The sequence below is a fragment of the Somniosus microcephalus genome, chromosome 19 (genome assembly GCF_052327205.1).
Source record: "Somniosus microcephalus isolate GS21.2 chromosome 19, FLI_Smic_1.0, whole genome shotgun sequence".
NCBI lineage: Eukaryota > Metazoa > Chordata > Chondrichthyes > Squaliformes > Somniosidae > Somniosus > Somniosus microcephalus.
This window is the reverse complement of record NC_141005.1, coordinates 64,859,111-64,877,625: the sequence shown is the minus strand read 5'-3', so window position 1 is coordinate 64,877,625 and position 18,515 is coordinate 64,859,111. Positions and strand designations below refer to the sequence as shown.

Below are 18,515 nucleotides of genomic sequence, written 5' to 3'. Positions count from 1 at the left end.
TTCCCACACTTCTGCTCTCACCCCTTCTCCTCCCTCCCGCAACCACGATAGGGTTCCCCTTGTCCTCACCTTTCACCCCACCAGCCTCCACATTCAACAGATCATTCTCCGCCATTTCTGCCACCTCCAGCATGATCCCACCACCAATCACATGTTCCCCTCCCCTTTCAGCGTTCCGAAGGGACCGCTCCCTCCGCGACACCCTGGTCCACAGCTACATACACTGTTCCAACGAAGCTCAACATAAGCTCGAGGAACAGCACCTCATCTTTCGATTAGGCACTTTACAGCCTTCTGGACTCAACATCGAACAACACCACCAATAACTTATATTTATATAGCGCCTTTAACATAGTAAAACATCCCAAGGCGCAGCACAGGAGTATTATAAGACATGGGTCAGAGCGATCATAACATGATCGATTTCTCACTCGAAATGGAGAGCGAAGAAATTGACTCAGAGACTAAGGTCCTGAATTTAAACAAGGGGAATTATGATGCCATGAGACGGGAACTGAGTAGGTCTGATTGGACAACATTCCTGGGAGGACTGGAGGTAGATAAACAATGGCAAACATTTAAAGATAGAATGACAAAATTGCAAAAATTGTTTATACCAATCTGGCATAAAAGGAAATCTAAAAAGGTGACTCAACCGTGGATAACAGGGGAAATTAGAGACAGCATAAAATCCAAAGATAGGGTGTATAAAATAGCCAAAAAAAGCGCCAGAGCGGAAGATTGGGAACAGTTTAAGATAGAGCAAAGGAGGGCAAAGGGCATGATCAAGAGGGGCAAAATAGCTTACGAAAACAAGCTGGCGGAAAATATAAAAACTAACTCCAAAAGCTTTTATAAATATATCAAAAGGAAAAGACTGGTGAAAACCAAAGTTGGTCCATTGCAGTCAGATACGGGGGAATATATAATGGGAAATAAGGAAATGGCAGATCAACTAAATGCATACTTTGGGTCAGTCTTTACGAAGGAAGACACAAAAAACCTCCCTGGGATATCGGGAAAAATAGGGACATTGGCAAAGGAGGAACTGACGCAAATCAATATCTCTAAGGATATGGTGTTAAGGAAGCTAAAGGGATTGAAGGTGGACAAATCCCCAGGGCCTGATAACATGCATCCTAGGGTACTGAAGGAGGTGGCCCTAGAGATAGCGGATGCACTAAGGATGATTTTTCAGAATTCATTAGACTCGGGAACAGTGCCGATGGATTGGAGGGTAGCTAACGTTACCCCACTATTCAAAAAGGGGGGTAGGGAAAAAGCAGGTAATTACAGACCTGTAAGCCTTACATCAGTTGTGGGCAAAATGCTGGAGTCCATCATTAAGGATGAAATAGCGGAGCACTTAGCAAATGGGGACAGGATAGGACAGAGTCAACATGGATTTACAAAGGGTAAATCGTGCTTGACTAATCTATTGGAATTTTTTGAGGGAGTAACTGGTAGAATAGATGGGGGAGAGCCAGTAGATGTGGTGTACCTGGACTTCCAAAAGGCCTTCGATAAGGTCCCACATAAAAGATTAGCATGGAAAATTGAGGCTCATGGGATAAAGGGGAAAGTATTGGCGTGGATAGGGAACTGGCTGTCAGATAGAAAACAGAGAGTTGGAATAAACGGCTCATTTTCTGAATGGCAGGCAGTAACAAGTGGGGTACCACAGGGATCTGTCCTGGGCCCCCAGCTGTTCACAATTTACATTAATGACCTGGATCAGGGAGTCGGATGCAGCATTTCCAAATTTGCAGACGACACTAAACTAGGAGGGGGGGTGGGCTCAGAGGAAGAGACCAGGAAGCTCCAGAGCGATTTGGACAGACTGGGCGATTGGGCGGATAAATGGCAGATGCACTATAATGTGGACAAGTGCGAAGTTATCCACCTTGGGTGCAGGAACGGGAGGGCAAATTATTATTTAAATGGCAATAGATTGGGAGAGGGGGAAGTACAGAGAGACCTGGGTGTTCTTGTACACCAGTCACTGAAGGCGAGCATGCAGGTGCAACAGGCGGTCAAGAAGGCAAACGGTATGCTGGCCTTCATAGCAAAAGGGTTAGAATACAGGAACAGGGATACCTTGCTGCAGCTGTACAGGGCACTGGTGAGACCACACCTCGAGTACTGTGTACAGTTTTGGTCGCCTCATCTGAGGAAGGATGTTCTTGCCATGGAGGGGGTGCAGCGGCGATTCACCAGGCTGATACCAGGAATGGCGGGAATGACCTATGAGGAGAGACTATGCAGTTTAGGGATGTACACACTGGAGTTTAGAAGATTGAGAGGGGACCTCATAGAAGTGTATAAAATTCTGACAGGTCTAGACAGACTGGATGCAGAAGGAATGTTTCCCTTGGCGGGTGAGAACAGAACTAGAGGACATAATTTAAGGATAAGGGCTAAACCATTTAGGACAGAGATGAGGGGGAATTTCTTCACTCAGAGAGTGGTGAACCTGTGGAACTCATTGCCACAGAGGGCAGTGTACGCCAGCTCATTAAATATATTTAAGAGGGAATTAGATATATTTCTACGGGCAAAAGGGGTTAAGGGTTACGGAGAGAAGGCGGGGACGGGATACTGAATTAAAGGATCAGCCATGATCTCATCGAATGGCGGAGCAGGCACGAAGGGCCGAATGGCCTACTCCTGCTCCTATCTTCTATGTATCTATGTATGTATCTATGTAAAAAATTTGACACCAAGCCATATAAGGAGAAATTAGGGCAGGTGACCAATAGCTTGGTCAAAGAGGTAGGTTTTAAGGAGCGTCTTAAAGGAGGAAAGAGAGGTAGCTAGGTAGAGATGTTTAGGTAAGGAATTCCAGAGCTTAGGGCCTAGGCAACGAAGGCACGGCCACCAATGGTTGAGCGATTATTATCAGGGATGCTCAAGAGGGCAGAATTAGAGAAGCGCAGATATCTCGGGGGTTGTGGGGCTGAAGGAGATTACAGAGATAGGGAGAGGCGAGGCCATGGAGGGATTTGAAAACAACGATGAGAATTTTGAAATCGAGTTGTTGCTTAACTGGGAGCCAATGTAGGTCAGTGAGCACAGGGGTGATGGGTGAACGGGACTTGGTGCGAGTTAGGACACGGGTAGCCGAGTTTTGGATGACCTCAAGTTTACAAATCGAGTTCAACAATTTCAGACCATAACCTCTGCCCCTATTTTTTTTTCCACATGGCAGCTATTGATGATTCTGCCATTCCCATTTACTCATCTAGACTCATCTTTTGTTTCTTAACTTGTCCCATTACCATCTCCTATTGCCTTGCACCATCATTCCTTGTCTTTTAATCTCTCCTGCCTTCCATCCTAACACAGACCTTCCCTTTTGTTCTTTCCTCCCCTTCCCCTGCCCCTACACTTGCTTAAAAATCTGTTCCATCTCCAACTTTTTCCAGTTCTGACGAAGGGTTATCGACCTGAAACGTTAACTCTGTTTCTCTCTCCACAGAAGTTGCCTGATCTGCTGAGTATTTCCAGCATTTTCTGTTTTTATTCCAATGATTGCTTTGTTCAGAGCAAATCAATTTCCACTTTGGGTCCTAAAAAAGTCATTAGCATATCCAAGAGGCGTACGCTAGTTTTAGGCAGCCACCAGTGACACCTCTACAGTGCCCCAACCAAAATGGTGTTGGACGAATTTCTGATGGTATTTGGCTGCAGGAGATTGGGCACCTCTTCCACTCTTAATGGGCGCCAATGAGGCCCAATGTCACCCTCACTGAATCTGAAGGTGACAAAGGCATTAATGAAGATTTTAATGGCAGATAGGCTGAGATGGGGTGGAGGTGTGCAATGTTATGGAGGTGGAAGTGGGCAGTCTTTATGGTGGAGAGGACATGAGGTCAGGGTCAAACAGGATACTGAAGTTGTGAACAGTCTGGTTCAGCCTGAGACAGTGGCCAGGGAGGGCGATGGAATCAGTGGCGAGCATGCAAAGTTTGTACTGGGGACCAAAACGATGGCTTCAGTCTTGTCAATGTTTAGCTGGAGCAAATTGCAGCACAACCAAGATTGGATGCGAGACATTGAAGGGTTGAGAGAGGTGGTGGGGAGACAGAGCTGGGTACCAGCAGTTTACATGTCTTGAGCATCCCTGATTATAATCGCTCAACCATTGGTGGCTATGCCTTCTGTTGCCCAGGCCCGAAGCTCTGGAATTCCCTGCCTAAACCCCTCTACCTCTCTTTCCTCCTTTAAGACACTCCTTAAAAAACCTACCTCTTTGACCAAGCTTTTGGTCACCTGCCCTAATTTCTCCTTATGTGGCTCGGTGTCAACATTTTTTGTCTTATAACACTCCTGTGAAGCTCCTTGGGACGTTTTACTACGTTAAAAACGCTATATAAATGCAAGTTGTTGTTGAACTTGATCCCATGTGTCTGGATGATGTTGCCAAGGGGCAGCATGCAGATGAGGAAGTCAAGGATAGATCCTGGGAGGGCTCCCGAGGTGCAGTGTGCTAGAAATGCTCTGGCAATAATTGAATAGGCAAGAGCAGAACAAAACGAGAGCAGTTCCATCAAACTGGGTAAAGGAGGAGAGGCGTTGAAGGAGGTTGGTATGATTGACCGTGTCAAAGGCTGCAGAGAGGTCAAGAAGCGATAATGCATCAGTGTCACAAGAGAGAATGTTACTCGTGAATTTCGTTAGGACCATTTGATGCTGTAGGAGGGCAGAAGCTTAATTTTAGGAACTCAAATGGAGCCGTGGAAGACATAAGCACGGTGGCATAGTGGTTAGCACTGTTGCCTCACAGCGCCAGAGACCCGGGTTCGAATCCGGCCTCGGGCCACTGTCTGTGTGGAGTTTGCACATTCTCCCCGTGTTTGCGTGGGTTTTCTCCGGGTGCTCCGGTTTCCTCCCACAGTCCAAAGATGTGCGGGTTAGGTTGATTGGCTATGATAAATTGACCCTTAGTGTTAGGGGGTTAAATACGTGGGGTTACAGGGATAGGGTGGGATATGTGTTGGTGTAGGGGTTACAGGGATCGGGTGGGATATGTGTCGGTGCAGGCTCGATGGGCCGAAATGGCCTCTATCTGCACTGTGGGGTTTCTGTGATTCTGTGATCTGAGAGGCAATAACACGTTCAATAACCTTGCAGAAGTGGTTGGAGATTTGGCAGTAATTAGAGAGGACACGGGGTAGAGGGTGGATTTTTGAGGAGGGGTTGATGACAGCAGTTCTGAAATGGAGGGGGATAGTGTCCAAAGAAAGTGAACTATTTAAAATGTCGCGTAAAATGTGGACCAGGAAGGGAAGTTGGGCAGTCAGGTGTCTAATGGGAATCGGGTTGAAGGAGGAGGAGGTTGGTCTCATGGACAAGATGAGCTTAGAGAGAGCATAGGGAAAGATGATGGCAAAACTGGAGTGAGAGAGGGGTTCAGGGGTAGTGGCGGGGTGACTGGGGGCAAGGTTTGGCTTGATGAGCAAGTGGAAGCAGCAGAGGCAACTGAACAGTAGGCCTTTATCTTAATGACAAAAGAAATCCATGCGCGCTATGCACATTTTGCCACTGGTTTCGCACTCATCTCAGCCTTCTGTACATTTTACTGTCTAGGTGCTCTTTTATGAGGTTTGCATGATCAATTTCAATTACACAAAAATTTACTGCCTTTGGGTTTTTGCTCACTTCAAGATCCCCCTTGTGCTTCAAAACAGAATTTGCCATTGTTTTGTCATTACTACCCATAATTGTCAGCACAAAATTAATCTAAAGCACTTCTTCCAGCTCCACATGCACACCTTCCTGCTCCCAAAATGCATTTGTTGCAGATCCTGAAAGCACTTCTTCCTGTTCCTAAATGCACTTGTACAGCTGGGATACAACTCGAGCAAGCTGCTTAGATAAAGAGGATCCTGATCCTCTTTAAAATATACTAATTGCAAAGGCGCTACTTCTTTTCTGCAGAAAATTAGCCCCCCAGACATGCACACACATCAGACCCATGACATCAGCACACCACAGAGCATATGCTGACATCATGAATTCAATGCACATTGTTGGACCAAATTTGTAGTAGCAAAACTGGATGTCTGGATTTTTTTTGCCAATTCACAAGGAAATCAGTTTTTATTGAATGACCAACCAAGAAATAGGGAATTTATGCTGAAAATTGGTTAAAAAAAAAGTAACTGATCCTTGCATTTCCTCCCATACTAGCAGTGGGCATAGTGATATCCCTGGTCACAGAGACCATTACGTGATCAACTTTGACATGATCTGTGATAAGACAAAGTGACAAAAAGCCACAGCTAAATAGACAGCCAGTAGAGTGCTGCTCCCCATATTATCCTCAGAGATTTGTTTATATAACTGGGGTATTTAATTATTTATCTATTTGTAAAGCATTAAAAGTGAGTGCTACAGGGGAGAATTTACATAGGGTTCTCCTGATCTTCTGCCAGAACTTCGTCAGAATCTCTGCAGAAACGATGTAAAATCGCATTCTTAGCCAGTTCTCTACAGATTCCACCAAAGTCATGGCAGTAGATCGGCAGAAGTGCTGCAGAAATTCCAGGCATATTTAGTTATGTTCCAGAAATGCAATGCTACTTGGTCAAATTTGCAGATGGTCCTAAAATAGGGGGGCAATCAAGAACTGACAAAACAGCGAAGGACCAAGATAAGTTTAAGGTGTTAACACATTGGAAGGAATCATTGGAAAGGTGTCATATTAGCTGTGGGAGAGGCCAAAAGCGATTTGGGAGCGATAATGGACTCAGCACTTAACATGCCCAGGTACTGCAGAGTAGCGATCAATGAAGCAAACAGAATGCTGAGCTGTATCAGTGTAAATCTGATGCCATCATGCTAATGTCGTGCAGTGTTCTCTGGTGAAGCAGCATCCTGAATACTGCACTCAGTTCTGGTCAACGACTGTAGGACAATTTGGACTGAATCGTGGCGTATGTTCAAGGCTGAGATAGATAGATTTTTGGAATCAAGGGATATGGGGATCGGGCTGGAAAGTGGAGTTGAGGTCGAAGATCAGCCATGATCTTACTGAATGGTGGAGCAGGCTCGGGGGCCACATGGCCTACTCCTGCTCCTAATTCTTATGTTCTTAAAACAGGCGGTAGCAAATCAGCCTCTCATTATACACCCTGCCCAATTTTCATTTCCATGGAAAGAAAAATCGGGCGGAGTGTATAATGGGTGACCAATCTGCTATGGTCCGTTTTGCAGCCCCAAAGTTGAATTTTACCCCCATTTCCTATTTGAAAATACCAAATTTGAACATTTTTTTCACAACAGATGATCCAGGTTTGACATAGGCTTTTAGATTCCAAAGCTCATCAGATTAACAATTTTGCAAGTGGAGCCTTCCAGCCACGGTTTAGATATGTCAGCATGGGTCAGTAACATATCAACGGCCTAACAATGTTCTTATAAGTTAAGATTAAAAGCAAGGCCCAAACTTTGAAACACGTATGCAAGATAAGCCGTATTCCTTTGGATAGTTCTGATGTCCAAGTATATCCAGTTTCCTTTCAAATTGCTCTGTGCTGTAGTTGATGGCTCATCCTATTAACTAGCACTCTTCAACGCTCTTCCACTCTTTAATCTCCATCTCAATGACTTGCTCTATTCATTGTTCAACTCTATCCATTTTTTGCTGATGATTCCAGTCACATGTCCATCAACTTTTTTGAGATCTCAAATCTTCCAATGATTGAATCACATCATCTTGATCTCCATGGTTTCTGATGCAGCAATGAAAATGTTGATTCTTTAGCTTCTTGAAAGCTCTTGCAATTAAAATCAACAGCTACAACCTCTTACCCTCGATGCCTCCACACCTCTAATACTGGGCTGCTTCTTGTCCCCATCTCCATCATTGGGCACTTGTTCTTCCACTATGTTCCTATTCTCTGGAATTCCCTGTACAGTTCTTTGTGTTGTCACCTCCTTCTCTACTTTCAAAACCCTCTCTTCAACCATGAATTCAACCACCTTACCCTAACCCATTTTCTCCTCTTAACTGGGGTTTCCCTGGTGTAAAATGTCATGGGACATCCCGCTACATGTGAGCAGCACTGAAGAAATTTAAGTCGTTGTTGAATTCAAATGAAACTCCCACATCTCCTCCTTTTCTACAGCTGCCTCCAAATAGTTTGGTTTACTCTTTCATGCCAAACAATTCTTTTCTTCAACAACTCTTAACACCCTAGAATGTCTAAATCCACAGAAGACCTGAATATTGCTCCTGTATCTGGGGAGTCTCTTCCACCACCTAACATTCCTGGCGAGGATACAGGAAAATGAGTACTGTTTGACAGACAATCCGTATCTCCCCTCTAACCTCTCTCGGTCTTTGTTGTTCCTATTTGATACTGCTATGGTCAGTGCTCCTCTGAACCTTCCTCACCTTGTTCTTTTTAAGATGAAAATATGCCATTAAACGTACTTTCTCACCCCATAGGATTTCCAGCACAGAAACAGGCCATTCGGCCCAACTGGTCTATGCCATTGTTTATGCTCCACACAAGCCACCTCCCACCCTACTTCATCTAACCCTATAAGCATATCCTTCTATTCCTTTATCCCTCATGTACTTATCCAGCTTCCCCTTAAATGCGTCTATGCTATTTGCCTCAACTACTCCCTGTGGTAGTAAGTTCCACATTCTAACTCGCTCTTGGTAAAGAAGTTTCTCCCGAGTTCTTTCTTGGATTTATTGAAAATGTATTTATGTGTTGAAATTAAGACTCATTGCATGGTCTCCTACTGAAGCATATTCTTGAAAACTACAGAACTCTTTCGTCTCCCCAGTCCTTCCTGCCTCCCAAACTCTTCAGACTTTTAAAAATCAAGATTGGCCTCAAGATTTACCTCATATTCTCTTCAAATTTGGTGATACCCTGCACTAGAGGCAATGCTCCTTTCATCTGGGTTTCTCAATTAAAAAAGTATATGATCCAACTGCACCAACCAGCTTCCAGCTGGATGATTGTAAGAATAGATCTTTTGTGCAGCAATACTTAATTAATTTGGATCCTTCAACAGAAGAAAATAAACCCAACAATTAAAATAAAGTGAAAAGCAACTTTTATTGGCAAAAACCCATGAGATTATATGTGTAAGCCATGATTAAAGGATGTACAAAGATGTAGTCAAATACAGGTAATTATCATTGATCAGAGGGCAGGAATCAGGACTATTTCCTTAAAACAGTTTCTCTCATTCTCGAGTGATTCCCTTTGGTTTAATGGCAGATTGAATTCAATGCACTGCAAACACTGATTTAGTGAGGCTTCAATTGGACAGAGTATGACCTGTTAAAATGGCACTAGAATGTTTCTGACCTCTGCTGTTACCATTGTTTTAAAAAAAATGATTTGCTCATAAGATGAAAGATAAAATATTACAACACATTATCAGGGAAGACCCGAAAAAGCTCCACAGCAGGAATTAAGACTTTTCATAAAAAGATAAATTATTGGCAAATTAGGCAATGGAGGAATTGATAAAAATACAGCAGGCTCACAATTGCAAAATGTTCTGTTCACAGACATTAGGTTAGGACATGCCTCAAAGACTAAAACCATTTTTGTGCTATAAAAGTGAACAGGCAGTGTCCTGTCTAACAGTCCTTTGGGTTTTCCATGTAAGAATCAGTCATTAGTATTGTAAGAAAGCACAAAAAATACCAATTCTACAATGTATTAGCATCACCTACACATCAGATGTGTGGTTTACAAAAAGTGGTTGTCATGTTTTTAAAATCACAAAGCTCTGACATGATTGTTCAGAATTACGAGATTTGTTTGATAACTGAACCCAGAGGATAAAAAGGTACAGTACTGTAAAAGATTCTATCAAATACATTTACAGAAGGAGACTCTCCTGTGCACCTACACAGGACAGTGCGATTGTGGCCATCGCCGAGAAATATTATTGCTTCAGTTACAGTCAAAGGCATTACTGACATCAAGGAGACACTGGTGTACAACAAAGTGAACTCTCTCAAAAGATACCTCTGCTTTCCAGCACCATCATCCACGTTTCATACAGTTCCTTGGAAACTTGTTCCCAGTTTGACTGGGTTTATTTTGGGGATTGTTCCGGTGTAGTTAGTTTTACCGAGTCCTTCAGGGGATTGTTCAATTGCAGTTATAGTATTCAGTGTTTAGTTTATCTTTACTACACAAAACCACCTGCGTGACATTTACTCTTGGGGTTGGTGTCAGTGATGTTGTGAGGTTAGAATGGTCTGTGCAGTTCTTGAAAAATAATCTAATAAGAGCTGAGCTGGATAGAGATCAATGGTCTTTTTTCATTGCGATTGATGTTCTATTGCTGATTATGGATTCCAGACGTTGGATTTGCTAACTCCTCAACCAGCCTACCACAGAAGGCTGTTGGCTTGGAGTTCATCACCTGGGGGGGGGGGATATGGCACTCTCACCACCTCATCCACAGGAGTTTCTCTTTTCTCAGTCTCTGTAAAGGAAAAGTGATATATGTAGAAAATAAGTGTTTAGTTCAGTCCAAGATCTGTATTACCCCATAAAGCTGGAGTTGTCTGTTCCATTGGCATCATGTGCGTGGGTGTGAATTTTTAGAATTGCAGGAATGATTGAACTGGACAAGTGGTTGGTGGGATGGATCTAACAGAAGAGCTTGACAAAGCAGTTGTGACAGTATGGCTTGTCATTCTGCTCCTTGAAGGTGCCCTTGTTGAGCTGTTTCAGGCAGAAAGCACAGACAAAATGCTCTGGGTGGAACTTCTTCCCCATGGCGGTGATACAGCGGCCTGTGATGGGCTTTTGGCACCCAGAGCAAAGCGAGTTGCGACGCTCGTGGTAATGCATCTCACAGTATGGCTGCCCCTCATGTTCGAAAAAGCTGCCATTTATGAACGGGGTGAAACATTCCTGTAAACAAAACACAAAAATACATCTTAAAAAGGTGGTTTTGTAATAGAACTGCTACAAACACATGCAGACCATACACTCAGTTTGTCAGCACGTACACAGAGATTATACACTTGGCATATCAATATTGTGAGTCATGCCATGAATACGTTTGAACTATACTCAACCTGCATTAGTATAAATGTAGGAAGTCACACAACACCAGGTTATAGTCCAACAGCTTTATTTGAAATCACAAGCTTTCGGAGCGCTGCTCCTTCGTCAGGCTCCGAAAGCTTGTGATTTCAAATAAAGCTGTTGGACTATAACCTGGTGTTGTGTGACTTCCTACATTTGTCCACCCCAGTCCAACACCGGCATCTCCACATCATGCATCAGTATAGTGAGCGAATAAAAACTGTACATTAGGTTATAATTTGACATCAACATTCCATAAACAGATTAATAATGCTAATGTGAAAATCTCTCCTTAAAGGTTTTCCAATGAGACATTATATAGCAAAGCACTCAGCCCCCTCTATTCTCTTGTCCATCACATATACATCACAAACCATTTCACAACTTCTATTTGAATGAGTTTTTCAGGAAACAAGATAGTGTGAAGTTTAAAAAAAAAAAAAAATCATTATACTGTTTTAAGTTCATAAAGTGTGTACGGATGTAAAAGAGATTGACTGAATAGAATGACTTTCTATTTACAGTGAAACTCTACTCACAAGTATTAAAGTGCTAACAGGAATAAACAAAACAATTTTTGCTCAGGTGCATTTTTGGATTTGGAAAATTCAAGCCAATGTAATGACCACAGAATAAAGTCCCAACTAAAACTGCTCAAAGTTTAGGCATAGCGTAGACTCAAAAGAAAAAGAAAATTGGGAACAGAAAACGATCTATATACTTCCTCGAAAAGCACCCGACCAATTGGAGGAGGTGAATGGTCTTCTCTCATTGTACCGTGATGTCTGTTTCTGATTATGAATTCTAGTCCTTGGGACATTTTACTACATTAAAGGTGCTATATAAATGGAAGTTCTTGTTTTAAGGACTGTCTGAAAGGAGGAGAGAGGTAGAGATGTGAAGAGCTTTGGGGAGGAAAATCCAGAGTTTAGGGCCTAGACAGCAGAAGGCATGGCTGCCAACAATACAGCAATGAAAATCAAGGATACACAAGAGGCCAGATTAGAAGAGCACAAAGATCTCAGTGGGTTGTAGGGCTGGATGAGGTTACAGAGATAGGGAGGGGCGAGACCATGGAGGGGTTTGAAAACAAGGATGAGTATTTTAAAATGGAGGTGTTGCCAGACCAGGAGCCAATGTAGGTCGGGAAGCACAGGGGTGAGGGGTGAAAGATTTTGGGGTGAGTTAGGATACAGGTAGCAGAGCTTTGGATGAGCTCAAGTTTATGGAGGGTGCAAGGTGGGAGGTCAGCTAGGAAAGCATTGGAATAGCTGAGTCTAGAGGTAACAAAGGCAGGGATGAGGGTTTCAACAGCAGATGAGAGGAGGCGGGGCGGAGATGGGCATGTTACAGAGGTGGAAGTAGGCGGTTTGGTGATGGACAGTATATGGGATCGGAAGCTCAGTTCAGGGTCAAATAGGACACCAAGGTTGTGAACAGCCTGCTTCAACCTGAGACAGTGTCCAGGGAGTGGGATGGAGTCAGTGGCTAGCGAACAGTGTTTGTGGCGGGGATCAAAGACAATGGCTTCGGTCTTCCCAATATTTAGGAGGAGGAAATTTCTGCTCGGGCAAGCGGTTGAGTGATTACAAAGGAAAAAATATTATCATCGGCAAGTTGTGAAGGTGTAGCGGTCCACTGTGGGTACAACAGACTCCGCCAAGAATCAATATTAGTAGCAATCAAGGCGGAAGTCTATACATCATACGATCACAGTTGGTGGAGGATGCAAGTGGGGTTTTGGAATGCAGAAGATGTGGCTGGAATGAGGAAAGAAAAGGAAAAAGCATTTGTTTTTGTGGGCAGTGTCAGACACAAGAGAAATGCCAGAGTGTAATGCAGACATTGTAATTCACCAAAAAAGCAGACAACACATTCCAGAGAAACCAAATCAATTCTGTAGCTTCAAGCATTAAAAGATGTAGGTAGGCTTTAGAAAATAGAAATCACAAGGACACTTGTGACTTTGCCCCTACTTAGCCCTGGTACAGATATCTGGGTCATTTGGTTCCTCTAGTCACAGAAGACTAAAACAGCACACAGCTAAGCAAGGGGACTAAACTGCTGGCTAAAACATCGCAAGTTTTAACAAGAATAATAATGGAAACATGCACCCTATTATACCACATAGGAACATGAGTAGGCCATTCAGCCCCTCGAGCCTGCCCTGCTATGGCTGATCTGTGACCTAACTACATACACCTGCCTTTGTCCCATATCCCTCAATACCTTTGTTTAACAGAAAGCTATCAATCTCCAATTTAAAATGAACAAATGATCTAGCATCATTTCTGACGAAGGGTTCAACCTGAAACGTTGACTCTGTTTCTCTCTCTCCTCGATGCTGCCTGACCTGCTGAGTGTTTCCAGCACTTTCTGTTGTTATTTCAGATTTCCAGCATCTGCAGTATTTTGCTATTGTATTAGCATCAATTGCCCTTTGCGGAAGAGAGTTCCAAACTTCTTCCACCCTTTGTGTGTAGAAGTGTTTCCTAATTTCACTCCTGAAAGGTCTGGCACTAATTTTTAGGCTCCTAGTCCTAGAATCCCCAACCAGTGGAAATATTTTCTTTCTATCTACCCTATCTGTTCCCCTTAATATGTTGAAAACTTCTATCAGATCACCCCTTTAGCTTAAGACTTAACATGACAGGTTTTCACAAGGTTATTCTTTATTGGCAGAATTGAGACTATGTCCTTTCAGGTAAGAGATATTTTAAACCATTTCTTCTTCCTTTTGAACAGACTCTCGGGGAGGGGGATGGAAGAGTACTTCTCTTGCCCTCCAAGAGTGACATTCACCTTTAATAGCTTACTTGAGATAATAAAGCAGGAAATAAAACTGAAAAGTTTCTGGCATGTCACTACCACCACCAACACCACGATACTGATCCTAGACCCTCAGGGTCATCAACAGAACTGTACCACAGTGATCTTCCAAAAGGAACAGACCTTCCAACTGAAGCAGGACCTTGGAAGCTATGTAACAATGGAATGTACGTTTAGTGATCATTGTTTGCAGTGATCACGCAGATCTATGCTCACTTGCCGAATCCCATTTATGTTAACTGTGGATTTTCTATCAGTTGTGCTGAAATCCCCAGTCATAGAATCCTAGAAAGTTACAGCACGGAAGGAGGCCATTTCGGCCCATCGTGTCCGCGCCGGCCAACAAAGAGCTATCCAGCCTAATGCCACTTCCTAGCTCTTGGTCCGTAGCCCTGCAGGTTAGAGCATCCCAAATGTCCATCCAAGTACTTGTTAAATGTGGTTAGGGTTCCTGCCTCTACCACCCTTTCAGGCAGTGAGTTCCAGACCCCACAACCCTCTGGGTGAAGAAATTTTCCCTCAAATCCCCTCTAAACCTTCCCCCAATTACTTTAAATCTGTGCCCCCTGGTTTTTGACCCCTCTGCTAAGGGAAATAGGTCCTTTCTATCCACTTTATTTAGGCCCCTCATAATTTTATACACCTCAATAAGGTCTCCCCTCAGCCTCCTCTGTTCCAAGGAAAACAGACCCAGCCTATCCAGTCTTTCCTGATAGCTAAGATTCTCTACTCCCGGCAACATCCTTGTAAATCTCCTCTGTACTCTCTCTAGTGCAATCACATCTTTCCTATAATGTGGTGACCAGAACTGCACACAGTAGTCTAGCTGAGGCCTAACTAGTGTTTTATACAGTTGAAGCATAACTCCCCTGCTCTTGTATTCTATGCCACGGCTAATAAAGGCAAGCATTCCGTATGCCTTCTTAACCACCTTATCTACCTGGCCTGCTACCTTCAGGGATCTGTGGACATGCACTCCAAGGTCCCTTTGTTCCTCTTCACTACTCAGTGTCCTACCATTTAATGTGTATCCCCATTCCTTGTTAGCCCTCCCCAAATGCATTACCTCACACTTCTCCAGATTGAATTCCATTTGCTACTGTTCTGCCCACCTGACCAATTTATTGATATCTTCCTGCAGTCTACAGCTTCCTTCTTCAGTATCAACCACACAGCCAATTTTAGTATCATCTGCAAACTTCTTAATCATACCCCTTATATTCAAGTCTAGATCATTGATATATACCACAAAAAGCAAGGGACCTAGTACTGAGCCCTGCGGAACCCCACTGGAAACCGCCTTCTCGTCACAAAAACACCCATCAACCATTACCTCTGCTTCCGGTCTCCGAGCCAGTTTTGAATCCAACTTGACACTTTGCCCTGGATTCCATGGGCTTTTAACTTCGTGACCAGTCTGCCATGTGGAACCTTATCAAAAACCTTGCTAAAGTCCATACACACTACATTAAATGCACTACCCTCATCTACCCTCCTTACCGCCTCAAAAAATTCAATCAAGTTTGTCAGACACGACCTTCCTATAACAAATCCATGCTGACTATCCTTGATTAATCCGTGTCTTTCTAAATGAAGATTTATCCTGTCCTACAGAATTCTTTCCAATAATTTTCCCACCACCAAGGTGGCCTGTAATTACTCGGTCTATCTTTTTCTCCCTTTTTAAACAAGGGTACCAAATTAGCAGTCCTCCAGCACCACACCTGAAGCCAGAGGGGACCTCTGCTATTTCCTCTTTTGCTTCGCTTAACAGCCTGGGATACATTTCATCCAGGCCTGGGGATTTATCCACTTTTAAAGCTGCTAAACCCATTAATACTTCCTCCCTCACTATGTTTATTTCATCTAATATTTCACACTCCTCCCCCGATAGCAATGTCTGCTTCGCTCCTCTCCTTTGTGAAAACAGACGCAAAGTATTCATTAAGAACCCTACTGACGTCTCTCGCCGCCACACACACATTACCCTCATGATCTCTAATAGGCCCTACCCTTTCTTTAGTTATCCTCTTACTCTTAATATATTTATAAAACATCTTTGGGTTTCCTTGATTTTACTTGCCAAGAATTTTTCATGCTCTCTCTTTGCTTTCCTAATATCCTTTTTTATTGCACCCCTGCACTTTCTGTACTCCTCTAAAGTATTTAGCCCTCGGTATCTGTCATACGCCTCCCTTTTTTTCTTTATCCTACCCTGTATGTCTCTAGACATCCAGGGGGCTCTAGATTTGTTTGTCCCACCTTTTTTCTTTAAGGGCACATATTTGGTCTGAACCCACCGGATCTCCTCCTTGAATGCGTCCCACTGCTCTGACACTGATTTACCTTCAAGTAGCTGTTTCCAGTCCACTATGGCTAAATCCCCTCTGAGCTTAGCAAAATTTGCTTTTCCCCAATTTAGAATTTTTATTCCTGGTCTAACCATGTCCTTTTCCATAACTACCTTAAATCTAACAGAATTATGATCACTAGCACCAAAATGCTCCCCGACTGATACGCCTTCATTCCCTAAAACTAAGTCCAGGACCACCGCCTCCCTTGTTGGGCTTGCTACATACTGGCTAAAAAAGTTCTCCTGGATGCATTTTAGGAATTCCGCACCCTCTATACCCATCACACTAATTTTATCCCAGTTAATATTGGGGTAGTTGAAATCCCCTATAGTTTTTGCACTTCTCAGAAATTTGTCTACATATTTGTTCTTCTACCTCCCTCTCAATGTTTGGGGATTTGTAGTACACTCCCAGCCGTGTGATCGCCCCTTTTTTGTTTTTCAATTCGACCCATATGGCCTTGTTTGATGATCCCTCCAACATATCATCCCTCCTCACAGCTGTAATAGTTTCTTTAATCGTGACCCCCCCTACCTTTTTGCCTCCCTCTCTATCCCATCTGAAAATCCTGTAACCAGGAATGTTGAGCTGCCATACCTGCCCCTCTCTCAGACACGTCTCTTTAATAGCTATAATATCATAGTCCCAAGTATCTACCTGTGCCTTCAGCTCATCTGCCTTGTTCGCTATACTCCTTGCATTGAAGTATATACCATTTAGTACAGGCAAACCTCCTTGTTGACTACTATCTAGCCCTTGATTCCTCTGACCTTCCAATTTACTTTCTACGTTTTTGTTTTCCAATTCCAGTTTTTCCTTCCCTCCCTATTGATTCTATACTTAGGTTCCCATCCCCCTGCCAAGCTAGTTTAAACCCTCCCCAACAGCACTAGCAAACCCTCCTGCGAGGATATTGGTCCCGTTCCCATTGAGGTGCAACCCGTCTGGCTTGTAGAGGTCCCACCTCCCCCAGAAACGGTTCCAATTCCTCAAGAATCTAAAGCCCTCCTTCCTACACCATCTCTCCAGCCACGCATTCATCTGCTCTATCTTCCTATTTCTGTACTCACTAGCACGTGGCACTGGTAATAATCCAGAGATTACTACCTTTGACGTCCTGATTTTAAACTTTTTCCTAGCTCCCTTAACTCTACCTGCAGGACCTCATCCCTCTTTCAGTGTTGTTGAATAAATGAGCAGTGCTGCCTGGTTACGATTGGTACTTGTTAATCAGCTGCTCATCCTCACTTCCAGATCAGTGCTTTTGAATCTTAGACCTCCTTTTGTTTCATTAACTTTCAGGCAAAAAGCAGCAGAGTGAAGCACTGCTCAACACTTAACTGTACTTTAAAGAGCTGACCCAGCATTAACAGTGCTGACATTCTGAGTAGTGCATCAATAAGCTGTTTAAAGCACTGGCCAGCACGAAGCAGCCATGTTCAGCAGTATACATTGGAAATCGTCTAGAACAATTAGTCGGTTATTGTGATCATTTGGGGTACTGACCAAAATGATCACTATAACCGGATACTGTTGCAATTCAAACGCTGACATGTACTTAAATTACTCAGCAGTATGCCAATGACATAACTGTTGTAAAATTATGTACTTATTTTCTACTTCTGGTCATGATGCACTGTCTTGTATTTCATTCAAAAGTAAAACTGTTACTAATGTACAGCATCCAAGACATAATAATTGTTTTAATATTCAACAATAGGTTTTGGGCCATACATTCAGGATCTTTGACTTTTCTTACCCGGCACACAAAGCACTCTGGGTGCCACAGTGAATTGAGGGCTGAGATGTAGTTTTCCAGAATAGCCCGTGCACAGCCACCGCACTTCGGGGCAAACATGTCAAAGTAATCTTTGCGACAATAGGCCTTCCCGTCTTTTTCATGGAATCCTGTAAATGAAGGAAAGGAGACGTTACAGTAGCAGGATTTGCGATAAGCCCAGCTTCACACTATCCCAACTCACTATAACCTAACCAAAACTTCTGTGAAATTGCCGCTGTTCTTGAAGTCATGCAAACTGAACCCACAATGAAAAAAAGCTTTAAATAATGCAGATATCTTATTAAAATGACTAATAGTGGGCTAAGACTAATGGAACATGCCGCTGTTAAAAATTTCCAAAAATGCAGCATCGTGAAAATATGATACAAAATTAATGTTCTGGTGCAGCTACAGAAGGTAAATATCACTGGTTAATGTCAAAAGAAGTGACTGACAGGATAATGC

At 43.2% G+C, this 18,515-nt stretch overlaps 1 protein-coding gene across 13 annotated transcripts in view; it reads right to left on the bottom strand.

The window, feature by feature from the left end:
- Positions 1–9,064: 9,064 nt before the first annotated feature.
- LOC147104537 (paxillin-like) overlaps positions 9,065–18,515 on the bottom strand; it is a 152,439-nt gene continuing 142,988 nt past the window's right edge. For all 13 annotated transcript variants that reach the window (XM_085961931.1, XM_085961927.1, XM_085961929.1 and 10 more), the window contains 2 exons: positions 18,030–18,178; positions 9,065–10,910 (listed from right to left, as the gene is read on the bottom strand). In XM_085961931.1, coding sequence (XP_085818057.1) covers positions 10,644–10,910; positions 18,030–18,178 — 416 coding nt within the window. In that variant the 3' untranslated portion in view covers positions 9,065–10,643. The remainder of the gene's footprint in view (positions 10,911–18,029; positions 18,179–18,515) is intronic.